The 21,224-nt window shown below is 38.2% G+C and overlaps 1 protein-coding gene across 5 annotated transcripts in view; it reads right to left on the bottom strand.

The window, feature by feature from the left end:
- Positions 1–819: 819 nt before the first annotated feature.
- The window catches only part of LOC136306954 (aldo-keto reductase family 1 member C3-like), a 45,152-nt gene continuing 24,747 nt past the window's right edge, over positions 820–21,224 (bottom strand). For 3 of the 5 annotated variants that reach the window (XM_066233899.1, XM_066233898.1, XM_066233900.1), the window contains 4 exons: positions 19,594–19,703; positions 18,244–18,409; positions 17,606–17,688; positions 5,694–6,774 (listed from right to left, as the gene is read on the bottom strand). In XM_066233899.1, the coding sequence (XP_066089996.1) occupies positions 6,678–6,774; positions 17,606–17,688; positions 18,244–18,409; positions 19,594–19,703 (456 nt within the window). In that variant the 3' untranslated portion in view covers positions 5,694–6,677. Of the gene's footprint in view, positions 1,074–5,693; positions 6,775–17,604; positions 17,689–18,243; positions 18,410–19,593; positions 19,704–21,224 lie in introns of those variants that run through there. The other 2 variants (XM_066233901.1, XM_066233902.1) reach the window with 2 other exon arrangements.

Genomic DNA, 21,224 nt, shown 5'->3' with positions numbered 1-21,224 from the left:
CTGTCCCACTGAAAACTTTCTCCTTTCACTAAAATGGGAAAGGCAAGGACACGTAAAAATTTGGAGGCATACACAGTGTACTGCAGAAGGTCAAGGCCAGGGAGGTTCACACTGGGTTCAGGCTGCCCACAGAACAGCTGTGGAGCTGAAAGGCATTGGGCCATTCCCGTTTATTGGATTATCATGGCAGCAGGCAAGTGAACAAACAGGAAAACTGCTTCCCCTTCGGGCGGACAAGTGAACTGGGAAATCACCACTGGGGTAAGTACCGTAACCTTATATAGGCTGTGCACACAAAGGTGGCTTTCTGCCACGTGCTTACATCACTAATTGTGCAAAGTGAGTGCAGCCAGAAAACAAGAGAGCAAGCCTAACTGCAGCCTTTTCACCACACAGCAAGGAAGAAAGCAGCCTAAGCAAAGTCAGGAGGTGTGGTTGGTTGTGGACAGACATTATGGACAATTGGTAAAGACAGCGAAGCAGATTATGGAGGAAGTGGGGGGGGGGAAGCAGTTTGATACCTTCATTCTTCTTGGTTTTATGAGTAATCCTTAATTGAAATTTGGATGTTTCAGCTGTTTTGTATTTTAGATATTAAAAGTCTGATAAATTTTTAGGGTGAGGTGAATTCATAGAACAAAAGAGAAAATAAAACAAGAACTACTGCCACGTGATAAAGTAGACTTTGAAAATTTGAAAGTGCGGTCAATGGTTAGCCTTTCTTGAGAGCACATGGTCCCCATGATCACTTCCTGGGAGGTCAGAATTTTCATCTCGGTGATGCAGGGAAAGAAGCAAACAAGCCAAAGAGGCGGCAGGTTGTTTAAACTGTATCATTATTTATTTGGGGGGAAAGACTAGGCTTAGAAAATTTTATTTCCTGATCCAGGCATTCTAGTCATATTGTGACTGATTAAGCAAAGGGGCATGGAATGACTAGAAACTCTCTCATCCTTGACATGTTCGCTAATTATCAACCGAAACAAAAAAAAGAAAAACAAAGAAAAAAACACTTGAGCAGCCACCAATTTTAATAGTCATCAGAAAATGGATCATCTGGGTATCCAGCATAACTGTAAGATAAAAGAAGAGCTTAAGTCAACTGTTTCAGGGCTGGGTAAACAGAGGATTGCTTGTTTGTTTGTTTTAACTGGCTTAAGTATAAATTAATCTTTTTTGGAGATGGACAAATGCAACTAGTTTTATAATAACCATGTGCTATTGCATTACACTGTAATAAACACATTGAAAAAAATATATACTTAACTTTCACTTGAGCACCTACACAAAAAATAACAAATATATTCTATTTTTGCGGTTATGTTACTCTACAACTTAAGGATATAAAACAATTGGTATTGCAGCTTTAAAATCCCAAAGGGCAGAAATGAATTCTGCCATCCCTTTTTAATGCCCATCGGGATTCTTACATAAAGTTAACAAATATTACAAGGCAATGATGAGGAAGGTGATAAAAATATCATTGTTGAGCAATTTCTTCCCAGCACTCAGAAATCATTTATCTATGATTTTACTGGGTTAAAAATTATATATTAGACTTATAAGTGGATACAATGATTATAAACTAAGTCACTTCAACAGAGAAATTCCAATTTAGCAAGGGAAGTGAACTCACTTTATATACATGATTATTTTGAGATGGAAAATACTAAATCACTGAATAAGTGTTGAATAAACTTATCAATATTGTGAAGGACTACAATATGCTCCTCTACGTTCCCTTCCTCTTATCCTTTTTGTCATTTCCTTATATTGTTCATTCAACCAATATTTATAGATTGATCAGGGAAAGAGTAGCTTTGTACAAAATCCTATCCTGGAAATCTAACAGTCTGTGGTCAACAAAAAATAACCAAGTCAGTTAGTGAACTATATGGTTTATGAATTAAGGATAGTTACCAGGAGAGAAGTCAGGGTAGAGGGAAAGGAAATGCTGGGTAGGGGCGCATTGTCAGATAAAGTAAACGAGAAGGTTTTACAGAGGTGACATCTGAGTTAAGACACAAGGAAGTGGAGGAGTGAACATCTAGCTACCTACCTGGAGGAGGAGCATTCTAACAGAACAGCCAGTGAAAAGGGCCTGAGACAGGCCAGGTATATGTGGAAAGCAGCCAAAGGGCCAGGGGAGCTGTGCTGGAGAGCCAGGGAGGAGAACCAGTAGGACATGGAGGCAAAGTTGTAGGGAGGGAGCACCCTGTTGACTCTTCAGGGTTGTGTAAGGAATTTGGCTCTGGCTACTATGTGTGAGGATGAAGTAGAAAAGCAGAAAAGCAAAGAACAGTCAGTGACTTAACATTAACATGAGCGTGTCTGGCATGTGTGTCAAGGGGAAGCCCTGCAGACACCAGTATGGGAGATAAGTTGAGATGTTTATTAGACATCCAGGTGGAGCTGAGTAAAGGGATCTAAAACACTTGGTCCAGGACCCAGGTCTGGGCTGGAAATGATTTTGGAGAGTCTCTATTTATATGGTGTTTAAAGTGTGGGACTAGATGAAATCACAAGAATGTGGTGTACATAGAAAAGAGAAAAAGTCTATGATTGAGCTTTAGGTCACTCTGAAGTTAAGAGGTCAAGTTTAGAGGTCAAGCTGAAGAGGAGAAACCTGCAAAATAGGGAGACCCTGAGACAGAACCGCAAGGGAGGTCAAGGGAAACCAGAGCAGCCACAAGGGAAGCAAGCTCAAGAGAAGGCTTTTTGTTGTGTTGTGTTGTGTTTGTTAGTTTGTTTTTTTAGAAAAATTTAAAAATACTTTATTTTATTTTTTTTTATTAATTTGTTGTGTTTACATAGATTCTAATGTTACCCATGTTCCCCAGGACATTCCCCCTCTCCCTCCCCGTAACACCCTCCCCCCTTCCCTTCGGGATTTGCTTTTCTGCTCTCTTCCCATCCTATCACCCAATCATCCCCTTTCCCTCTGTCTGCTTTCCTTCTGGATCCTTTGATCCCGCCTCTCTTTCTGTTCTGCTCCTCAGTTTATATTGTTCGTCAGATTCGTCATATGAGTGAGGTCATATGATGTTTTTCTTTCTCTGCCTGGCTTATTTCACTTAACATTAGTGTATCCAGGTCTATCCATGTTGTCACAAAAGGTAATATTTCCTTCTTTTTCAAGGCCCCATAGTATTCTATTGTGTATATGTACCACCGCTTTTTAATCTAACCATCCACTGACAGACACTTGGGCTCTTTCCAGATCTTGGCTATCTATGCTGCCATAAACATGGGGGTGCATTTCTCCTTTCAAACTGTGCTATGGTATTCTTGGAGTATATTCCTAAATATGGAATGGCTGGGTCAAAAGGCAGTTTAATTTTTACTTTTTTGAGGAATCTCTATACTGTTTTTCATAGTGGCTGCACCAGTGTGCATCCCACCAGCAGTGCAGGAAGGTTCCCTTTTCTCCACATGCTCACCTGCACTTATTCTGTGTTGTTTTGTTGATGAGCGCCATTCTGACTGGTGTGAGGTAATATCTCATTGTGGTTTTAATTTGCATTTCTCTAATAATTAGTGATGTTGAGCATTTTTTTCATATGCTTATTGGCCATCTGTATGTCCTCTTTGGAAAAGTGTCTATTCATCTCTTTTGCCCTTTTTTTGATTGAACTGTTTATTTACCTGGTGTTGAATTTTAAAAGTTCTTTATAAATTTTGGTTATTAAACTCTTATCAGACATATTGTCAAATATGTTCTTTCATTGTGTGGTTTTTCTTTTTATTTTGTTCATATTGTCTTTAGCTATGCAAAAGCTTTTTAGTTTGACATACTCTCATTTGTTTATCCTGTCTTTTATTTCACTTGCCCGTGGAGATAAATCAGCAAATATATTGCTGCAAGATATGTCGGAGAGCTTATTCCCTATGTTTTCCTCTGGGATGCATATGGTTTCATGACTTACATTTAAGTCTTTAATCCATTTTGAGTTTATTTTTGTGAATGGTGTGAGTCGGTGGTCTAGTTTCATTTTTTTGTAGGTAGCTGACCAATTTTCCCAACACCATTTGTTAAAGAGACTATCTTTACTTCATTGTATGCTATCACCACCCTTGTCAAATATCAATTATTCATAAAGGTGCTGGTTTATTTCTGGGTTCTCTGTTCTGTCACATTGCTCTATGTGCCTGTACTTATGCCAGTACCAAGCTGTTTTGAGTACAATGGCCTTGTAATATAACTTTATGTCTGGAAATGTGATACAACCCACTTTATTCTTCTTTTTCAAGATGGCTGAGGCTATTCCTTGTTCTTTTTTGGTTCTATATAAATTTTTGGAATATTTGTTCTATATCTTTGAACTATGTCCTTGGTGTTTTAATAGGAATTTCATTGAATTTACTAATTGCTTTGTGTAATATGGACATTTTAATGATGTTTATTCTTCCTAGCCATGAACACAATATATGCTTCTACTTGTTTGTATCTTCCTTCATTTATTTTATCAATGTTTTATAATTTTTCGAGTACAACTCTTTAACCTCCTTCATTAAATATACTCCTAGTTACTTTATTTTTTTGTTGCAATAGTGAAAGGGATAATTTCACTTTCAGACAGATCATTGTTGGTGTATAAAAATGCCTCTGATTTCTGGGTATTAATTTTATATCCTGAGTGACATCAGAGAAATGGCACTGTAAGGAGCAATACCAATAAATCTCCCCCAAAATTCAACAAGATCTTCAACCAGAGACAGAGAAATCTATCCTTGGAGCCTCCAGCAGTTCCACACTAAACACAAAGGTATAATCGAGTGAAAAATTGACTAAATATATAATCAACCCTGAAGGAAATAAGATGGAGGAAGAAACACTCCACCTTCTTTACTAATCTAAATAAGGGCTGCTTTCACTGGGAACTGAGAGTATAGGAACTGAGGCAGGCATAGGGTGTGAATAGTACCAGGTTGCGGCACAAACGTCCAAACCAGGCTGTGGCACAGACATCCAAGCCAAGGAAAAACTGTGCTTGTGGCAACCCAGTCAACACAAGCTAACACTCGTACCAAATCCAGACAAAGAAAAACAAGTGGGGCAGCCATCCACCCCAATCTCCTGGTCGGCATGCACAGATAGTGTGTGAAAGATTTCTCCTAGAGTCCCAGGAGTGGGCGTCTGTGTTACCGAACAAAGGAGCAGAGTCAGAGGCCTTTGTGTGGGCCGAATCCAGAGTCTCGGGGTTTCCCCTGCACCCTGAAAAAGTGGCAGATGGAGAGTGAGCGGGAGCAAAATTCCCAATGCTGGAACTTCTCCCGGCAGGCAGGGCACATCACCCAGGGAGAGAGGCAGCCGGCCTGGTATCCTGGTCAGCGAGCGCGGATAGTGGGCACGAGATTCCCCCGGGAATTGGCGCCTGTGTTCCCGGAGAGAGGGGCAGAGGCCTTTGCGTGAGCTGTGACCAGAATCTCAGTGTTACTGACCCTGCACCCTGAAGAACGGTGCGCAAAAGCAAGATTCCTTATGCTTGAACTTCTCCAGTCAGATTGGGTGCCTTACCCAGTTAGACAAGCTAACAGACCCGTGAAGGATTAGCTTAACCCAAAGTCTGCTCACTTCCCAACTGACCTATGCAACCCTAACTGACAAGATCTCTCTCAGGTCAGTGATCTAAGACAAGAGGGGAGATATTTTTTAGTACCTCTTGTTATGCTATGCACATAGGGATGGGGGCAACCTATGATTGGAAGAGCTTGCATACTCAGGGCTATATGTTAAAAAGAGGTATTTGGCAGCTTGTACGTCCTCTTGCTCTGCAAAAAGTGACTAGGGCATCTTCTACCCAGCCAAAACAGGTTACAAAGTGCCAAAAGCCTAGGGAAAGGGGTCCCACAGAGTGCTGAGGCATTTGGGACATGCCTAGAGGCACATAGAAAGGAACCTTGAAAACAAATGGCTCCCAGCCCCACCTGATTATGCTAGCAGTTCTGACTGATTGTGCCTTACCCAGAGCCCTGCACTGAGTGGGAATAGAGTGGGGATTTGCCAGCTCTTTGAGCCTCTTACTCTCCAGGCAGAGGCAGCAGCAACCCCATAGCTGGATCATAGGGCTGCTAATTCAGAAAGGAAAGACTAGGAGAGAGGCTTCAGGAAAACAAACTCTCTCATTGTCAGAGCCTGCAAATGCTAATGAGCCTCAACAGCCAACGAAACTGAAGCCCAATATATGACATCACCAGAGACTTATCAACTGCAAACCTCTACCTAAATGTGACACAGGGGCAGAATCCGGGGTACAGAGTCACCGACCAGGAAGAGGGAGAGAAAAGAAAGAGCAAGAAGATAACTTCTCAAAATCAAGAATAATCCACAGACTTTATAACCTATCTCATTTTATTATATTTATTCGTTTGTTTCTCTTATCTTCTTGTCTTGAATATTTTCTTCCTTTTCCAATTTGGTTGTTTAATTCTCTGCCGGTCTTACTCTCTCCTCTCCTTGAACTATGCTACCCATAAGTGTTACATCTCTCATTATCTTTCCTTTCCTTTCCTCTTCCTTTCTCTCTATGAGCGTTCCACTCCAAAACCCTTAACTCTCTCTCTCTCTCCTATTCTATTTTCTTTTTTCTTCTTTTTGTGTTTTCCTCTTTCTTTTTTTCTCCCTCTATATTAGTTTCTTCTTTTTTCCTTTATTTTTCTTCTCATTCAATCCTCAATCATGAACAAATTATTTTATTTGGGACACAAATTTTCCTTTGTGGTGCATTGGGTTTTTTTTTTGTTGTTGTTGTTGTTTTTTTCATTTTTCTGAAGCTGGAAACAAGGAGAGACAGTCAGACAGACTCCCGCATGTGCCCGACCGGGATCCACCCGGCACGCCCACCAGGGGCGAAGCTCTGCCCACCAGGGGGCGATGCTCTGCCCATCCTGGGCGTAGCCATGTCGCGACCAGAGCCACTCTAGTGCCTGGGGTAGAGGCCAAGGAGCCATCCCCAGCGCACAGGCCATATTTGCTCCAATGGAGCCTTGGCTGCGGGAGGGGATGAGAGAGACAGAGAGGAAAGCGCGGCAGAGGGGTAGAGAAGCAAATGGGCCCTTCTCCTGTGTGCCCTGGCCAGGAATCGAACCCAGGTCCTCTGCACGCTAGGCCGATGCTCTACCACTGAGCCAACTGGCCAGGGCCGGTGCATTGGGGGTTTTTTACTTCACTTTTTTGACTCACTAGCAGTGCTCCCAACCCTGGCTCTCCATTTCATCTAGTTATTGCTCCACTAAATACAATAGTAATTTTAATTTTTTTTTCATTTTTCCTGTTTCCCTCTCATTGCTCTCATTATATGTCTTAGTTAACCATCACCTAAAAAAAAAATCATTTTATTCTTGACCCAAATTTTTTTCTTTTTTGCATTTAGTGGGTCCATACCCCCTTTTTTGCCCCTTTATCTATTCTCCCCAATGCAGGAACTCCATTACAGGTAGTTTTTGTTCTATTTAAAACAATATAATTCACAATTTACCACAAGATTTTCTGAATAAGGACGGGAGAGGAGAGGAGTGAAAAAAAGGGTGAAATAATTATTTTTATTTTTTTAATTTTTTATTCTTTATTAATTCTCATTAGTACTAGCAACAAAACCACCCTCAGATGCCATTAAAGAAAAGGAAATTGAATACTATGGATACAAAAGACAGGAGGTAGCACAGAGAGATGAGGAAAAATCTAAGAAAAAGTATTTAATATATTGGAAACCTTGGAGTTAAATGACACAGAATTTAAAATAGAAATCCTAAAAATCCTCCAAGATATACAAGAAAACACAGAAAGGCAATTTAGGGAGCTCAGAAACAACTCAACGAACACAAAGAATATATGTCCAAGGAAATTGAAACTATAAAAACAAATCAAACAGAGATGAAAAACTCAATTCATGAGCTGAAAAATGAGGTAACAAGCTTAGCTAATAGAACAGGCCAGATAGAAGGTAGGATTAGTGAAATAGAAGACAAGCAACTTGAGGCACAAGAGAGAAGAAAGAGATTCAAAAATTTTAAAAAATGAGAAAGCCCTACAGGAATTTTCTGACTCCATCAAAAAGAATAACATAAGAATAATAGGTATATCAGAGGGAGAAGAGAGAGAGAATGGAATGGAGAACATATTCAAACAAATAATAGATGAGGACTTCCCAAGCCTGTGGAAAGAACTAAAGCCTCAAATTCAAGAAGCAAACAAAACTCTGAGTTTTCTTAACCCAAAAAAACCTACTCCAAGGCACATCATAATGAAATTGGCACAAACCAACAACAAAGAAAAAATTCTCAAGGCAGCCAGGGAAAAGAAGAATACAACATATAAAGGAAGGCCCATTAGATTATCATCAGATTTCTCAACAGAAAATCTACAAGCTAGAAGAGAGTGGACCCCAATATTTAAAGTCCTAAAAGAGAGGAACTTTCAGCCACGAATACTATACCCATCAAAACTATCCTTCAAATATGAAGGAGAAATAAAAACATTCACAGATACAGAAAAGATGAGGGAATTTATCATCAAAAGCCTCCACTCCAGTAAGTACTAAAGGGGATTTTCCAACCAGATACAAAGAACAAAAGAAAACAAAACCACAAGTAAAAGCTCCACCAAGAAAACAGTAAAACCAAATTTAAACTGTGACAACAAAAACAAAAAAAAGGAGGGAGAGGACAAAAATTTTTTTTTAAATTTTATTTATTTATTCATTTTTAGAGAGGAGAGGGAGAGACAGAGAGAGAGAGAGAGAGAGAGAGAAGGGGGGAGGAGCTGGAAGCATCAACTCCCATATGTGCCTCGACAAGGCAAGCCCAGGGTTTCGAACCAGCGACCTCATCATTTCCAGGTCAATGCTCTATCCACAGCGCCACCACAGGTCAGGCGGGAGAGGACAAAAATTAATAGTAGCAAAGGGCGATGGAGTACAGAAGTACTCACAAGATAGTGCATTACAATGAACAGGGTAGAAACCCTTATCGTTACTTAATGTTAACCACACTTGAAAAAACCACCACAGAAGCACATGATTTAAAACAGATAGCAACAGAGGAAAGAAGTATGGAATACAACCAAACAAAAACAAAGGGTAGAAAAACAAAAGAGAAGAATCAAACAAGACACAAAACTGACAGAAAGCAATGTATAAAATGGCAATAGGGAACCCACAAGTATAAATAATTACACTAAATGTAAATGGATTGAACTCACCAATAAAAAGACACAGAGGAGCAGAATGGATTTAAAAAGAAAATCCAACTGTATGTTGCCTTCAAGGAACACATCTAAGCAACAAGGATAAAAACAAATTCAAAGTGAAAGGCGGGAAAACAATACTCCAAGCAAATAACATCCAAAAAAAAAAGCAGACGTAGCAATACTCATATCTGATAATGCTGACTAAAGGACAACAAAAGTACTCAGAGACAAAAATGGTCATTTCATAATGATTAAGCAGACACTGAACCAAGAAGACATAACAATTCTTAATATATATGCACCAAAACAAAGGAGCACCAAAATATATAAGACAGCTACTTATTGACCTTAAAACAAAAACTGACAAAAATACAATCATACTTGGAGACCTCAATACACCGCTGACAGCTCTAGCTCGGTCATCCAAACAGAGAATCAATAAAGATATATTGGCCTTAAACAAAATACTAGAGCTCCTGGATATGATAGACATCTACAGGACATTTCATCCCAAAGTGACAGAGTATACATTTTTTCTCCAGTGTACATGGATCATTCTCAAGAATTGACCATATGTTGGGCCACAAAAATAACATCAGCAAATTCAGAAAAAGCGAAATTGTACCCAGCATATTTTCTGATCATAAAGCCTTGAAACTAGAATTCAACTACAAAAAAAAAAGAGGAAAAATACCCCACAAAAATGTGGAAACTAAACAACATACTTTTAAAAAATGAATGGGTCAAAGAAGAAATAAGTGCAGAGATCAAAAGATATATACAGAAAAATGAAAATGACAATATGACATATCAGAATCTATGGGATGCAGCAAAAGCAGTGATATGAGGGAAGTTCATATCACTTCAGGCCTTTATGAACAAACAAGAGAGAGCCCAAGTGAACCACTTAACTTCACACCTTAAGGAACTGGAAAAAGAAGAACAAACACAATCCAAAACCAGTTGAAGAAAGGAGATAATAAAAATCAGAGCAGAAATAAAAGAAACAGAGAACAGAAAAACTATAGAAAAAATTCATAGAACAAGGGGCTGGTTCTTTGAAAAGATCAACAAAATTGACAAACCCTTGGCAAGACTTACCAAGGAAAAAAGAGAAAGGACTCATATAAACAAAATCCAAAATGAAAGAGGAGAAATCACCATGGATATCATAGATATACAAAAATTATTGTAGAATACTATGAAAAACTTTATCCCACTAAATTCAGCAATCAAGAAGAAATGGATAAATTCCTAGAACAATACAACCTTCCTAGACTTAGTCAAGAAAAAGCAGAAAGCCAAACAGACCAATTAGTAGGAAAGAAATAGAAAAAACTATTAAAAACCTCCCCAGAAGTTTACTGTCCAGGCCTAGACAGTTATACTAGTTAATTCTATCAAACATTCAAAGAAGACTTGGTTCTTATTCTACTGAAAGTCTTCCAAAAAATTGAAGAAGCAGCAATACTTCCAAACACATTTTAGGAGGCCAACATAACCCTCTTACCGAAACCGGGCAAGGACAGCACAAAGAAAAAAACAAACAAACAAACAAACAAAAAAACCACAGACCAATATCCCTAATAAATACAGATGCTGAAATATTAAACAAATTACTAGCAAATCGAATACAACAACATATTAAAAAATAATACATCATGATCAAGTGGGATTCATCCCAGAATCTCAAAGATGGTTCATCACATGTAAAACAGTTAACATAATACACCATATCAACAAAACAAAGAACAAAAGCCACATGATCTTATCAATAGATGCAGAAAAGGCATTTGATAAAATACAACAATTTTATGTTTAAGACTCTCAACAAAATGGGTATAGAAGGAAAATATCTCAACATGATAAAGGCCATATATGATAAACCATCAGCTAACATCATATTAAATGGCACAAAACTGAAGGCTTGCCCCCTTAAATCAGAAACAAGACAAGGTTGTCCACTCTCTCCACTCTTATTTAGTGTGGGGCTAGAGGTTCTAGCCAGAGCAATCAGACAAGATAAAGAAATAAAAAGTATCCATATCGGAAAAGATTGAAGTAAAGGTACACTTTTTGCAGATGACATAATCCTATACAATATATAGTATAGTATACATCAAAAACCTACAAAAAGACTACTAGAATCTACAAAAGACTGCTAGAAAAAATAAGTCAATAGAGTAAGCTCGTAGGATACAAAATTAACATACAAAAGTCCATAGCCTTTCTATATTCCAACAATGAAACATTTGAGAACAAACTCAAAAATATAATCTCCTTCACGATTGCAACAAAAAAAATAAAATACCTAGGAATAAACATAACAAAGAATGTAAAGGACCTATATAATGAAAACTACAAAGCATTGTTAATGAAAATAAAAAAAAAGATACAATGAAATGAAAAAATATTCCTTGTTCTTGAATAGGAAGAATAAATATAATCAAAATGACCATATTACCAAAGCAATATACAAACTCAATGCAATTCCCATCAAAATTCCAATGGCATTTTTTTTTAAAAAAAGGAACAAAAAATCATCAGATTTTATATGGAACTCTAAAAAACCCTGAATAGCCAAAGCAATCCTAAGGAAAAAGAAGGAAGCTGGGGGCATTAAAATACCTGACTTCAAATTATATTATAGAGCCACAACAATAAAAACTGCACGATATTGGCAGAAAAATAGACACTCAGACCAATGGAACAGAATAGAAAGCCCAGAAATAAACCACATATATATGGTCAAATAATTTTTGATAAAGGGGCCAAAAACACACAATGGAATAAAGAAAGTCTCTTCAACAAATGGTGCTGATAAAACTGGAAAGCCACATGCAAAAGAATAAAACTTGACTACACTTTGTCCCCTTGTACTAAAATTAATTCAAATTGATCAAAGACCTATATATAAGACCTAAAACAAAACTCATGGACCTTGGTTATAAAAAGCACTTTATGAATTTGACTCCAAAGGCAAGAGAAGAGAAGGCAAAGATAAATGAATGGTACTACATCAGACTAAGAAGTTTTGGCACATCAAGAGAAACTGACCACAAAACAGACAGCCAACAAAATGGGTGATAATATTTTCAAACAATAGCTCAGATAAGGGCCTAATATCCAAAATATACAAAGAACTCATAAAACTCAACAATAAACAAACTATCCAATAAGAAAATGGGAAGAGGACATGCACAGACACTTCTCCCAGGAAGAAATACAAAAGCTAACAGATATATGAAAAGATGCTCATCTTCATTAGTTATTAGAGAAATGCAAATAAAAACTGCAATGAGATATCACCTCACACCTGTTAGATTAGCTATTATTAACAAGGCAGGTAATAGCAAATGTTGGAGAGGCTGTGGAGAAAAAGAAACCCTCATTCACTGTTGGTGGGAATGTAAAGTAGTACAACTATTATGGAAGAAAGTATGGTGGTTCCTCAAAAAACTGAAAATAGAACTACCTTATGACCCAGCAATCCCTCTACTGGGTATACACCCCCAAAACTCAGAAACATTGATATGTAAAGACACATGCAGCCCCATATTCATTGCAGCATTGTTCACAGTGGCCAAGACATGGAAACAACCAAAGAGCCCTTCAATAGAGGACTGGATAAAGAAGATGTGGCACATATACACTATGGAATACTAATCAGCCATAAGAAATGATGACATCAGATCATTTACAACAAAATGGTGGGATCTTGATAATATTATATGGAGTGAAATAAGTAAATCAGAAAAAAACCCAAGAACTGCATTATTCCATACGTAGGTGGGACATAAAAACGAGACTAAGAGACATTGACAAGAGTGTGGTGGTTACGGGGTGGGGGGGAGGAGAGGAAAAAGGGAAGGGGGAAAGGCACAGAGAAAACTAGTTAGAAGGTGACAGAGAACAATCTGACTTTGGGTGATGGGTATGCAACATAATTGATCGACAAGATAACCTGGACATGTTTTCTTTGAACATATGTTCCCTAATTTATTGATGTCACCCTAGTAAAACTAATTAAAAAAAGAAAGAAAAATTTTATATCCTGCCACCTTGCTGAATTCATTTATCAAGTCTAGTAGTTTTTTTGAATGTGACTTGAATGTTTTCTAGGTACAGTATCATATCATCAGTAAATAATGATAGTTTTACTTCTTCCTTTCCAATTCGGATGCCTTTTTTCTTCTTGTCTGATTGTTGTAGCTAGGACTCCCAGAACTATGTTGAATAAGAGTGGTGAGAGAGGTCACCCTTGCCTCGTTCCTGATCATCAGGGGATTGCTTTTAACTTTTGCCCATTGAATATGAGGTTGGCTGTGGGCCTATCATAAATGACCTTTATCATGTTGAGGTGTGATCTGTGTATTCCCACTTTCATCATAAATGGGTGCTGGATTTTATCAAATGCTTTTTTTGCATCTACTGATATTATCATGTGGTTTTTGTCCTTCCTTTTGTTTATGTGAAGAATCACATTGATTGATTTCTGAATATTGTACTAGTCTTGCCTCCCCAAAATATAACCCATTTGATCTTGTTATATGATTTTTTCATGTATTGCTGGATCTGGTTTGCTAATATTTGTTGAGAATTTTAGCATCTAAATTCATCGGGGATATTGGCCTATATTTTTCTTTCTTTGTGTTGTCTTTGTCTGGTTTTTGGAATTAGAATTATGCTCACCTCATAAAAGGAGCTTGGAAGTTTTCCCTCCTCTTGAATTTTTTGAAATAGCTTGAGAAGGATAGGAGTTAGTTCTTTGAATGTTTGTTAGAATTTGACTGTGAAGCCATCTGGCCCAGGGCTTTTGTTTGTTGGGAGTCTATTGATAACTGTTTCAATCTCATTTGTTGTAATTGGTCTATTTAGGTTTTCTGATTCTTCCAGAATAATTTTTGAAATATTACATTTTTTCAGGGAATTTGTCCATTTCACCTAGGTGTCCAATTTTTTGGCATACATTTCTTCATAGCATTTTCTTACAATCCTTTCTATTTCTGCTGTGTCTGTTGTTACTTCTCCACTCTCATTTCTAATTTTATTTATTTGGGTACTTTCTCTTTTTTTCTTGGTGAATCTGGATAAGGGTTCATTGATCTTATTTACTTTTTCAAAGAACCAGCTCTTGGTTTCATTGATCCTCTGTATTGTTCTATTTAGTTTCTATGTCATTTATTTCTGTTCTGATCTTTATTATTTCCTTCCTTCTACTTCCTCTACGCTTTACTTGCTGTTTTTGTTCTAGTTCTTTTACTTGCAGGGTTATTTTTTTTTAGCTTTTTCTACCTTCTTAAGGTATGCCTGTAATGCTATGAACTTCCCTCTCAGGACTGCTTTTGCTGTGTCTCATAAATTTTGAGTTGTTGTATGCTCATTTTCATTTGTTTCAAGAAATTTTTTTATTTCTTTCTTGATCTCATTGTTGACCCAGTCATTGTTTAATAACATGCTGTTTAGTTTCCAAGTGTTTTTCAGTTTTTCTGTTGTAGCTGATTTCTAGTTTCGTGCCATTATGGTCAGAGAAGTTGCTTGATATGGTTTCAGTCTTCTTAAGTTTGTTGAGACTCATTTTATGCCCTTATATGTGGTCTATCATAGAGAATGTACCATGAGTACTTGAAAAGAATTTATATCCTGCTGCTTTAGGGTAGCTGGTTCTGAAGATATCTATTAAATCCCATTGATCTAGTGTATCCCTTAATTCTGTTGTTTCTTTGTTAATTTTCTTTATTGAGGATCTAGCCATTGTTGTTAGTGGGGTATTGAAATCCCATACTCTTATAGCATTGCTGTTTGTCTCTCCCTTCATGTCCATCAAAATCTGCTTTATATATTTAGGTGCTCCTATATTAGGTGCATATATATTTATAATCATTTTCTCTTCCTGTTGGATTGCTCCCTATATCATTATGTAGTGACCTTCTTTATCCCTTAGTATAATCATTGTTTTAGAGTCTATTTTGTCAGATATAAGTATTGCTACCCCAGCTTTTTTTCATTTGCATTTGCATAAAATATTTTTTTCCATCCTTTTACCTTCAGCCTATGTGTATATTTTGTTTTGAGATTCATCTCCTGTAGACAGCATATGTTCGGGTCCTGTTTTCTTATCCATGCAGCTACCCTATGTCTTTTGATTGGAGAATTTAATCCATTTACATTTAAGGTTATTATTGATATGTAGTTGTTTATTGCCATTTTATTCTTTAAAGTTATATCCTCTTTTTTATATTCTTTTCCCCCTTTGTTCTGTTTATAACAGGCCCCTTAACATTTCTTGAAGAATTGGTTTGGTTGTAATAAATTTTTTTTGTTTTGTTTTGTTTTTTTTGTCTGGGAAGTTTTTTATTTCTCCTTCCATTTTAAACATAACCTTGTTGGATAAAGAAGTCTTGGTTGTAGGCTCTTGTTCTGCATTATTTTGAATAATGCCATTCCTTTCTGGCCTCAAGTGTTTCTGTTGAGAAGTTGATGTCATCCTTATGTGGGCTCCTTTGTAGGTGATAACCTTTTCTTCTTAGCAGCTTTTAATATTTTCTCTTTATCTCTTAGATTTTTTCTATTTTAATTATAAGGTGTCTTGGTATAGATTTTTGGGGGTTTCTCTTTAATAGAATTTCTGTGCTTTCTGAAGTTGTGTGACATCTTTCTGCATCAACTTAGGGAAGTTTTTAGCTATGATTTTATTGAACAAAGTCTGTAACCCTTGTTCTTTATATTCTTCTTTAGGAATGCATATGATGCGGACGTTGTTTCTCTTTAGGTTGTCATAGAGCTCTCTTAGAGTTTCCTCAGATTTTTTCTGTCTCTTTTCTTTTTGCTGCTCCCCTTCCATGCTTTCACTTATCATGTCCTCTAAGTCACTGATTTGATCCTCCGTTGTATCCAGACTGCTTTTAATTGCTTTCTGTGTAGTCTTCATTTCTAATATTGTGTTTGTCATTTCTGTCTGGTTCTTCTTTATGATTTCCTTTTTTTTTTTTTGATGCTTTCAATTTTATATTGAAGTGTTCATTAAGTCCATTCACTGTAGCTTTGATTTCTTCAAGCATCCTAAAAATAATTATTTGATAGTCTGCATCCAGTAATTTGATTACTTTCAATTCATCCAAGACTTTATCAGAAGATTTATCTGCTTGAAGTATAAGACTTATGCTTCTCTGCCTACCATTATCCTCTGTGACTTGTAGGCTTCTTCCAGCTGTGATCTCCTTACCTAGTAGAGCCTCTTTGAAGTCTTGATTTGTTTGTTTTCTTCTCAATTTTCTTAACTCAGTGGTAGTCTTGTTTACTGATGTCAAAAGAAGGCTTATTTTATTCTGTATCCAGGAATGCAGTGGGTGTAACTGGAGACTCTGAAGGCCAGATCTGCCAGCTTCTTTCTGGGGGTGGGGTGCTTTCTTCATTTCAGTAAAGTGGAGGTGTATGTCAGATCTCCATTAAGACCCGAGTTACTGCCCTTCCTCCCCACTTCCTGTTGTCAGCTGTGTCTTGTTACTCTGATTGGGACTGGAGAGCTTCTGGAAGTGGGTCACCTGGAACCACTTTAGGCTTGTGCTTTGTTGAGGGTTCAACCCCTCCCCCAGCTATGGCCACCTCCACTCTGGATGAGTCAGCTTCTCAGGTAATCCCATGCATCCCTCTGCTCGTTACCATCTCTCTTTCTCTTCCCACTTTTTTTTTGGAAGACAAGCCAGCCCTCTTAGCACACCTCATTCCCAGGTCCCAAGGCAAGAAGCTGTGAGCAATATTTCCTTCTTTTCTCCTTGTAAGGAGAGCCCTTCTAGGATCTCAATTTGACCCCACTTTCACTCCTGGATGCAGGGGAGCCCACCCCACTGCGGTTCAGAGTTCCCTAGCAGGCTTGCTATGACTTCTTCTTTGCTCCTTAGTTTTTGTGACCTGTTATTTTAATCCAAAGTTGGTTTTTCACACTGATTGTTCGTAAATTAATTTGTAATTCAGTTTGGTGGTGTGAGCTGGGAATCTTTGCATCTGTCTATACTGCTGCCATCTTGGTTCCTCCCTGTCTACTTGTTATTTAAGAAGAACACATATTTCAATGCCTTAAGTAATAATCTTGCGGAAGGGAGAACCTGATGATGTAGCAGAGATGGGACTTAACCAGGTTTTGTTTGGATCAATGAGTAAGAGGAGAAAAAGGGCAAGAGCAGAGGGAATATGCAAATAATATTAATAAATTGATTGATCCTAGAATTTAAGTAGCATTATGACAGAGGGAACATAAAAGTAACAGTGAAAGAGTTGTCTGAGGGCTTGAAGACAAAATGATTTCCAACAATTTTTTTACAGGAAAAGGGAAGAGAAGTCTTTGCTTTGTGGATTCGAAAAAGTCAAGTTCCTTCACTGTCCTGCTTTCCAGCGTCTATAAGGAAATAAGCTACTTACTAAGAATCATCAAAATAGGACATGTTCCTGTTGAGGCCATCTAAAGTTTCCATATCCTCTGGTGTCAACTGGAAATCAAAAACCTATCAGAAACAGGAGAAGATCAATTTTCCTGAGGCAATAACTCCCTACCCCTGCCCTCCAGACAGACATACAAATTAAAGTAGAAATTTATGTAGCTTTTATGATATAGTTGCCTTGAACCTGGTGCACATTCCCTGGCAAAGTCATGGGGATTTTCTACTCAGATTGTTGAGACTGGCAATTCAGGCTACCTACAGAGACTTCTATGGAGTGGCTGTGGTTGTAGCAATGGGATATCAGAAATTTTTGAAAATAAGCCCCTTCTCATCTTATGCCTTCACTTTGCAGTTAAAGAAATTAAGGGATGATTTACTCAGGTTCACACAATTGGGTTAAACACCAGGATTGAGACCAAACCTGAACCTGTTTAGTGTTCTTGCTAACCCCCCACCCTGCAGCAGTTGGAGTACAGGAGAGTTAAATAAAAGCACTTCTATGTACAAATTACAGAAGACAAGCTTTACCCCAATATACATGGAGAGCCTCACAAATAACCCACACCAGGGGAAATGCAGTGTCCATCAGTCCCTGCTGCCTACAGCCCTACTGGGTACCTGGAAATTCTCTCGGATTCTCTCCTTAGTGAAGCTCTTGGCCAGGACCACTACCCCTCGCTGCAGCTGGTAGCGGAGGGCCACCTGAGCTGGGGTTCGCTGGTGCTTTGCAGCAATGGCAATGAGTACTGGATCTTCTAGGAGAACTGGTTTGTTCTTCTTTACCCTGGCGAGGAGGCAGAGATACTGTGTGTCTGAGGCTGTTAACCCATTTCACTAGGGACAACTCATTCAAGCTGGGGGTGGCTAGTCCTCTAGAATCTTCCTCATTACCTCTGACTATCACAAAGTCTGGTTTTGCTTCTCTTGGTAAATCCAAAGAAGAAGGGCAAGAGAAAGTAAGAAAGAAAAAAAACCTTGGATTCCTTTTCATCTTTAAAACATTTATGAGAAATTTCGTAAAAGATCAAATAAGTCAAAAAGACAAAATTGCTCTTCAAACTAAAACCTGGTAACCACCATCATAAAAAGAAAAACTGCCGACCCTGGCCAGTTGGCTCAGTGGTAGAGCATCGACCAAGCATGTGGAAGTCCCAGGTTTAATTCCCAGCTTGGACACACAAGAGAAGCCACCCTCCCCCCTCTCCTATTTCTATGTGTCTCTCTCCCCCTCCCATAGCCAAGGTTCCATCAGAGCAAAATTGGCCTAATCACTGAGGACACCTCCATGGCTTCTGATTCTGGCACTAGAATGGCTTCTGGGGAAACAGAGGAATGCCCCAGATTAGCAGAGCATCGCCCCCTGGTGGACATGCTGGTGGATCCCAGTTTAGCACATGCAGAGTCTGTCTGACTGACTCCCAGCTTCTAATTTCAGAAAAATACAAAAAAAAAATCCTATTTTATATGACTTTGCTATTTCAAAATAATGCTTTCAGTTCTCTCACTTTTATCATGTGTTAAAAGGTGCATAATTGATATTCTCTTGAAGATATAAGGAAAATAATACTTGGAGAAGTTGTTACTTGTTCCACATCACTCAACCATAAAGTGTCAGAACACAAGCAAGAGTTCAAATGCTATAGAAATATTTATTTGAAATCTATATACTCTTATTGAACAATGTCACTGCAGTAAATTTAATTTTCTAAATAAAATTATTTTTTAAAAGAGTCAAATCATGGCTTGGACTGGTTTTGTCACTCTTCAAAGCCAAACCTAAATTTTATGAACTTTTTATCAATAATGTTATTATTTGATGTTTTATTGAGTCTTTACCACTTGGCAAGGAAAAGGGTTGACAAAGATAAATTATCTCTACTACCTATCCTAAATTTCCTCCAGACAGTTGAGAGAGGACTCTAGAGTGTACAGCATCTCTGGTAAGAATAACTCTCTTGAGATCATTACCAATCCTTCTCGGGGTCGGAGCCCAGGGCAGCGTATGCAACGAGGACAATGTTCTTAGACTTGCAAAAGTCCAGCAATTTTCTCTGGTTGAGGTATGGGTGGCATTCTACCTGTGGGTCGCCAAGCAGAAGTGTGGGATTATAGAACCACCAACGGAAATTAACAAGGAATATACAGTGCTGTATTGCACGGTGTCAAAAACAGTTAGGAATACCAGCAACATGGGAAAACACATGATTGTCACTCACAGCTGTGCCACAGGGACTTCCAAAGACTTAACTCTGGCTAACTGCCCTGAGGTAGCATCTCAGTATTGCTTAATGAGCTCAGTGCTCATGGAGACAAGACCAGAACTTGCGATCAGCAGATCTCTCAGACTCTCCGGCTGGAAACATGGTCGTGTACCTGGGTCTTCCTCTTGGCCTAGTAAACTCCCTCCAACCAATCAGCCTCAAGTTGGCCAAATTCTATCCCCCCCTTTAGAGCTCAAGTAATATCCAGCTTCTCCTTTAATTCTTTACCAACTACTCCAGGCAAAACCAGATTTCTTTCCTTTCTTTTAATTGGTGATCTTTAAGTGAAGGTAAATTTTCCAAGGGACAAGAAGTTTAACTTTTTAGGACCCTTATTTGTAATCTAAAAATAAGAAAAATAATAAGCCTTACTAATATTTAATATATGGATTGAATATTATTGTCTGAGTTTGCATGGAAGAAATGTAAAAGGATATGGGCTAATCCAGGGAGTGTGGGCCCTCTGCAGTGCAGAAGTGTTGCCAGTCAGTCACTTCTACACTCCTGGTTTCTTTTATTATCTTACAAGACAGGTATATATGTGTTGCTCATTGAAGTGGCCTTATCTTAACAAATTGCCTTTTTAATAAAAAATAATTATGGTGGTAAAATGTACATAACATAAACTTACCACATAAACCATTATTAAGGGTACAATTTAGTGTTATTAAGCACTTTCACATTGTTTGGGAGTAATTTAGTGCTATCAAGAGGCCCCATGGCACAGAATACAAGAGCTGTTAGACTTAAACTGACCAGTGGAGGCACTGTGGATTGAGCATCAGCCTAAGATGCTGAGGGCCCCAGTTCATGACCTTGTGGTCTCTGGTTAGAATGCAGGCTTGCCGGCTTGAGAACAGGGTCTCCAGCTTAAGTACAGGATCATCAACATGATCCCAATATCATTGGCTAGAAACACATGGTAATTGGCTTGAGTCCAAAGGTTGCTGGCTTGAAGTCCAAGGTCTCTGGCATGAACCCAAGGTTACTGGCTTGAACAAGAGGTTACTAGCTTACTTACACTCCCCACCCTTATCAAGGCACATATGAGAAGCTATTAATAAGTTGATACTTCTCATCTCTCACCTCCTCCTCATTCTCTTTCTCTCAAAAAAAAAGGTTGTTAGTTTCATAGTTCCAACTTACTAACCTTTTATGAGATAAGGAAAGTCAGTAAACTACTAGCTCTACATTTTTAGAACCAATCATCATAACACCTAGTAGATTATACTCCAATCTGACACTTAGATTTTTTTTTAGTAAAGTGACATGGTCTAGAGAACTTCCTTCAACAATGGGAAATACGTTTAGTTCTCTTGAAGCAGCTGATGTCTGAAA

The sequence above is a fragment of the Saccopteryx bilineata genome, chromosome 5 (assembly GCF_036850765.1).
Source record: "Saccopteryx bilineata isolate mSacBil1 chromosome 5, mSacBil1_pri_phased_curated, whole genome shotgun sequence".
Lineage (NCBI taxonomy): Eukaryota > Metazoa > Chordata > Mammalia > Chiroptera > Emballonuridae > Saccopteryx > Saccopteryx bilineata.
This window is presented reverse-complemented; position numbering and strand designations above follow the sequence as displayed.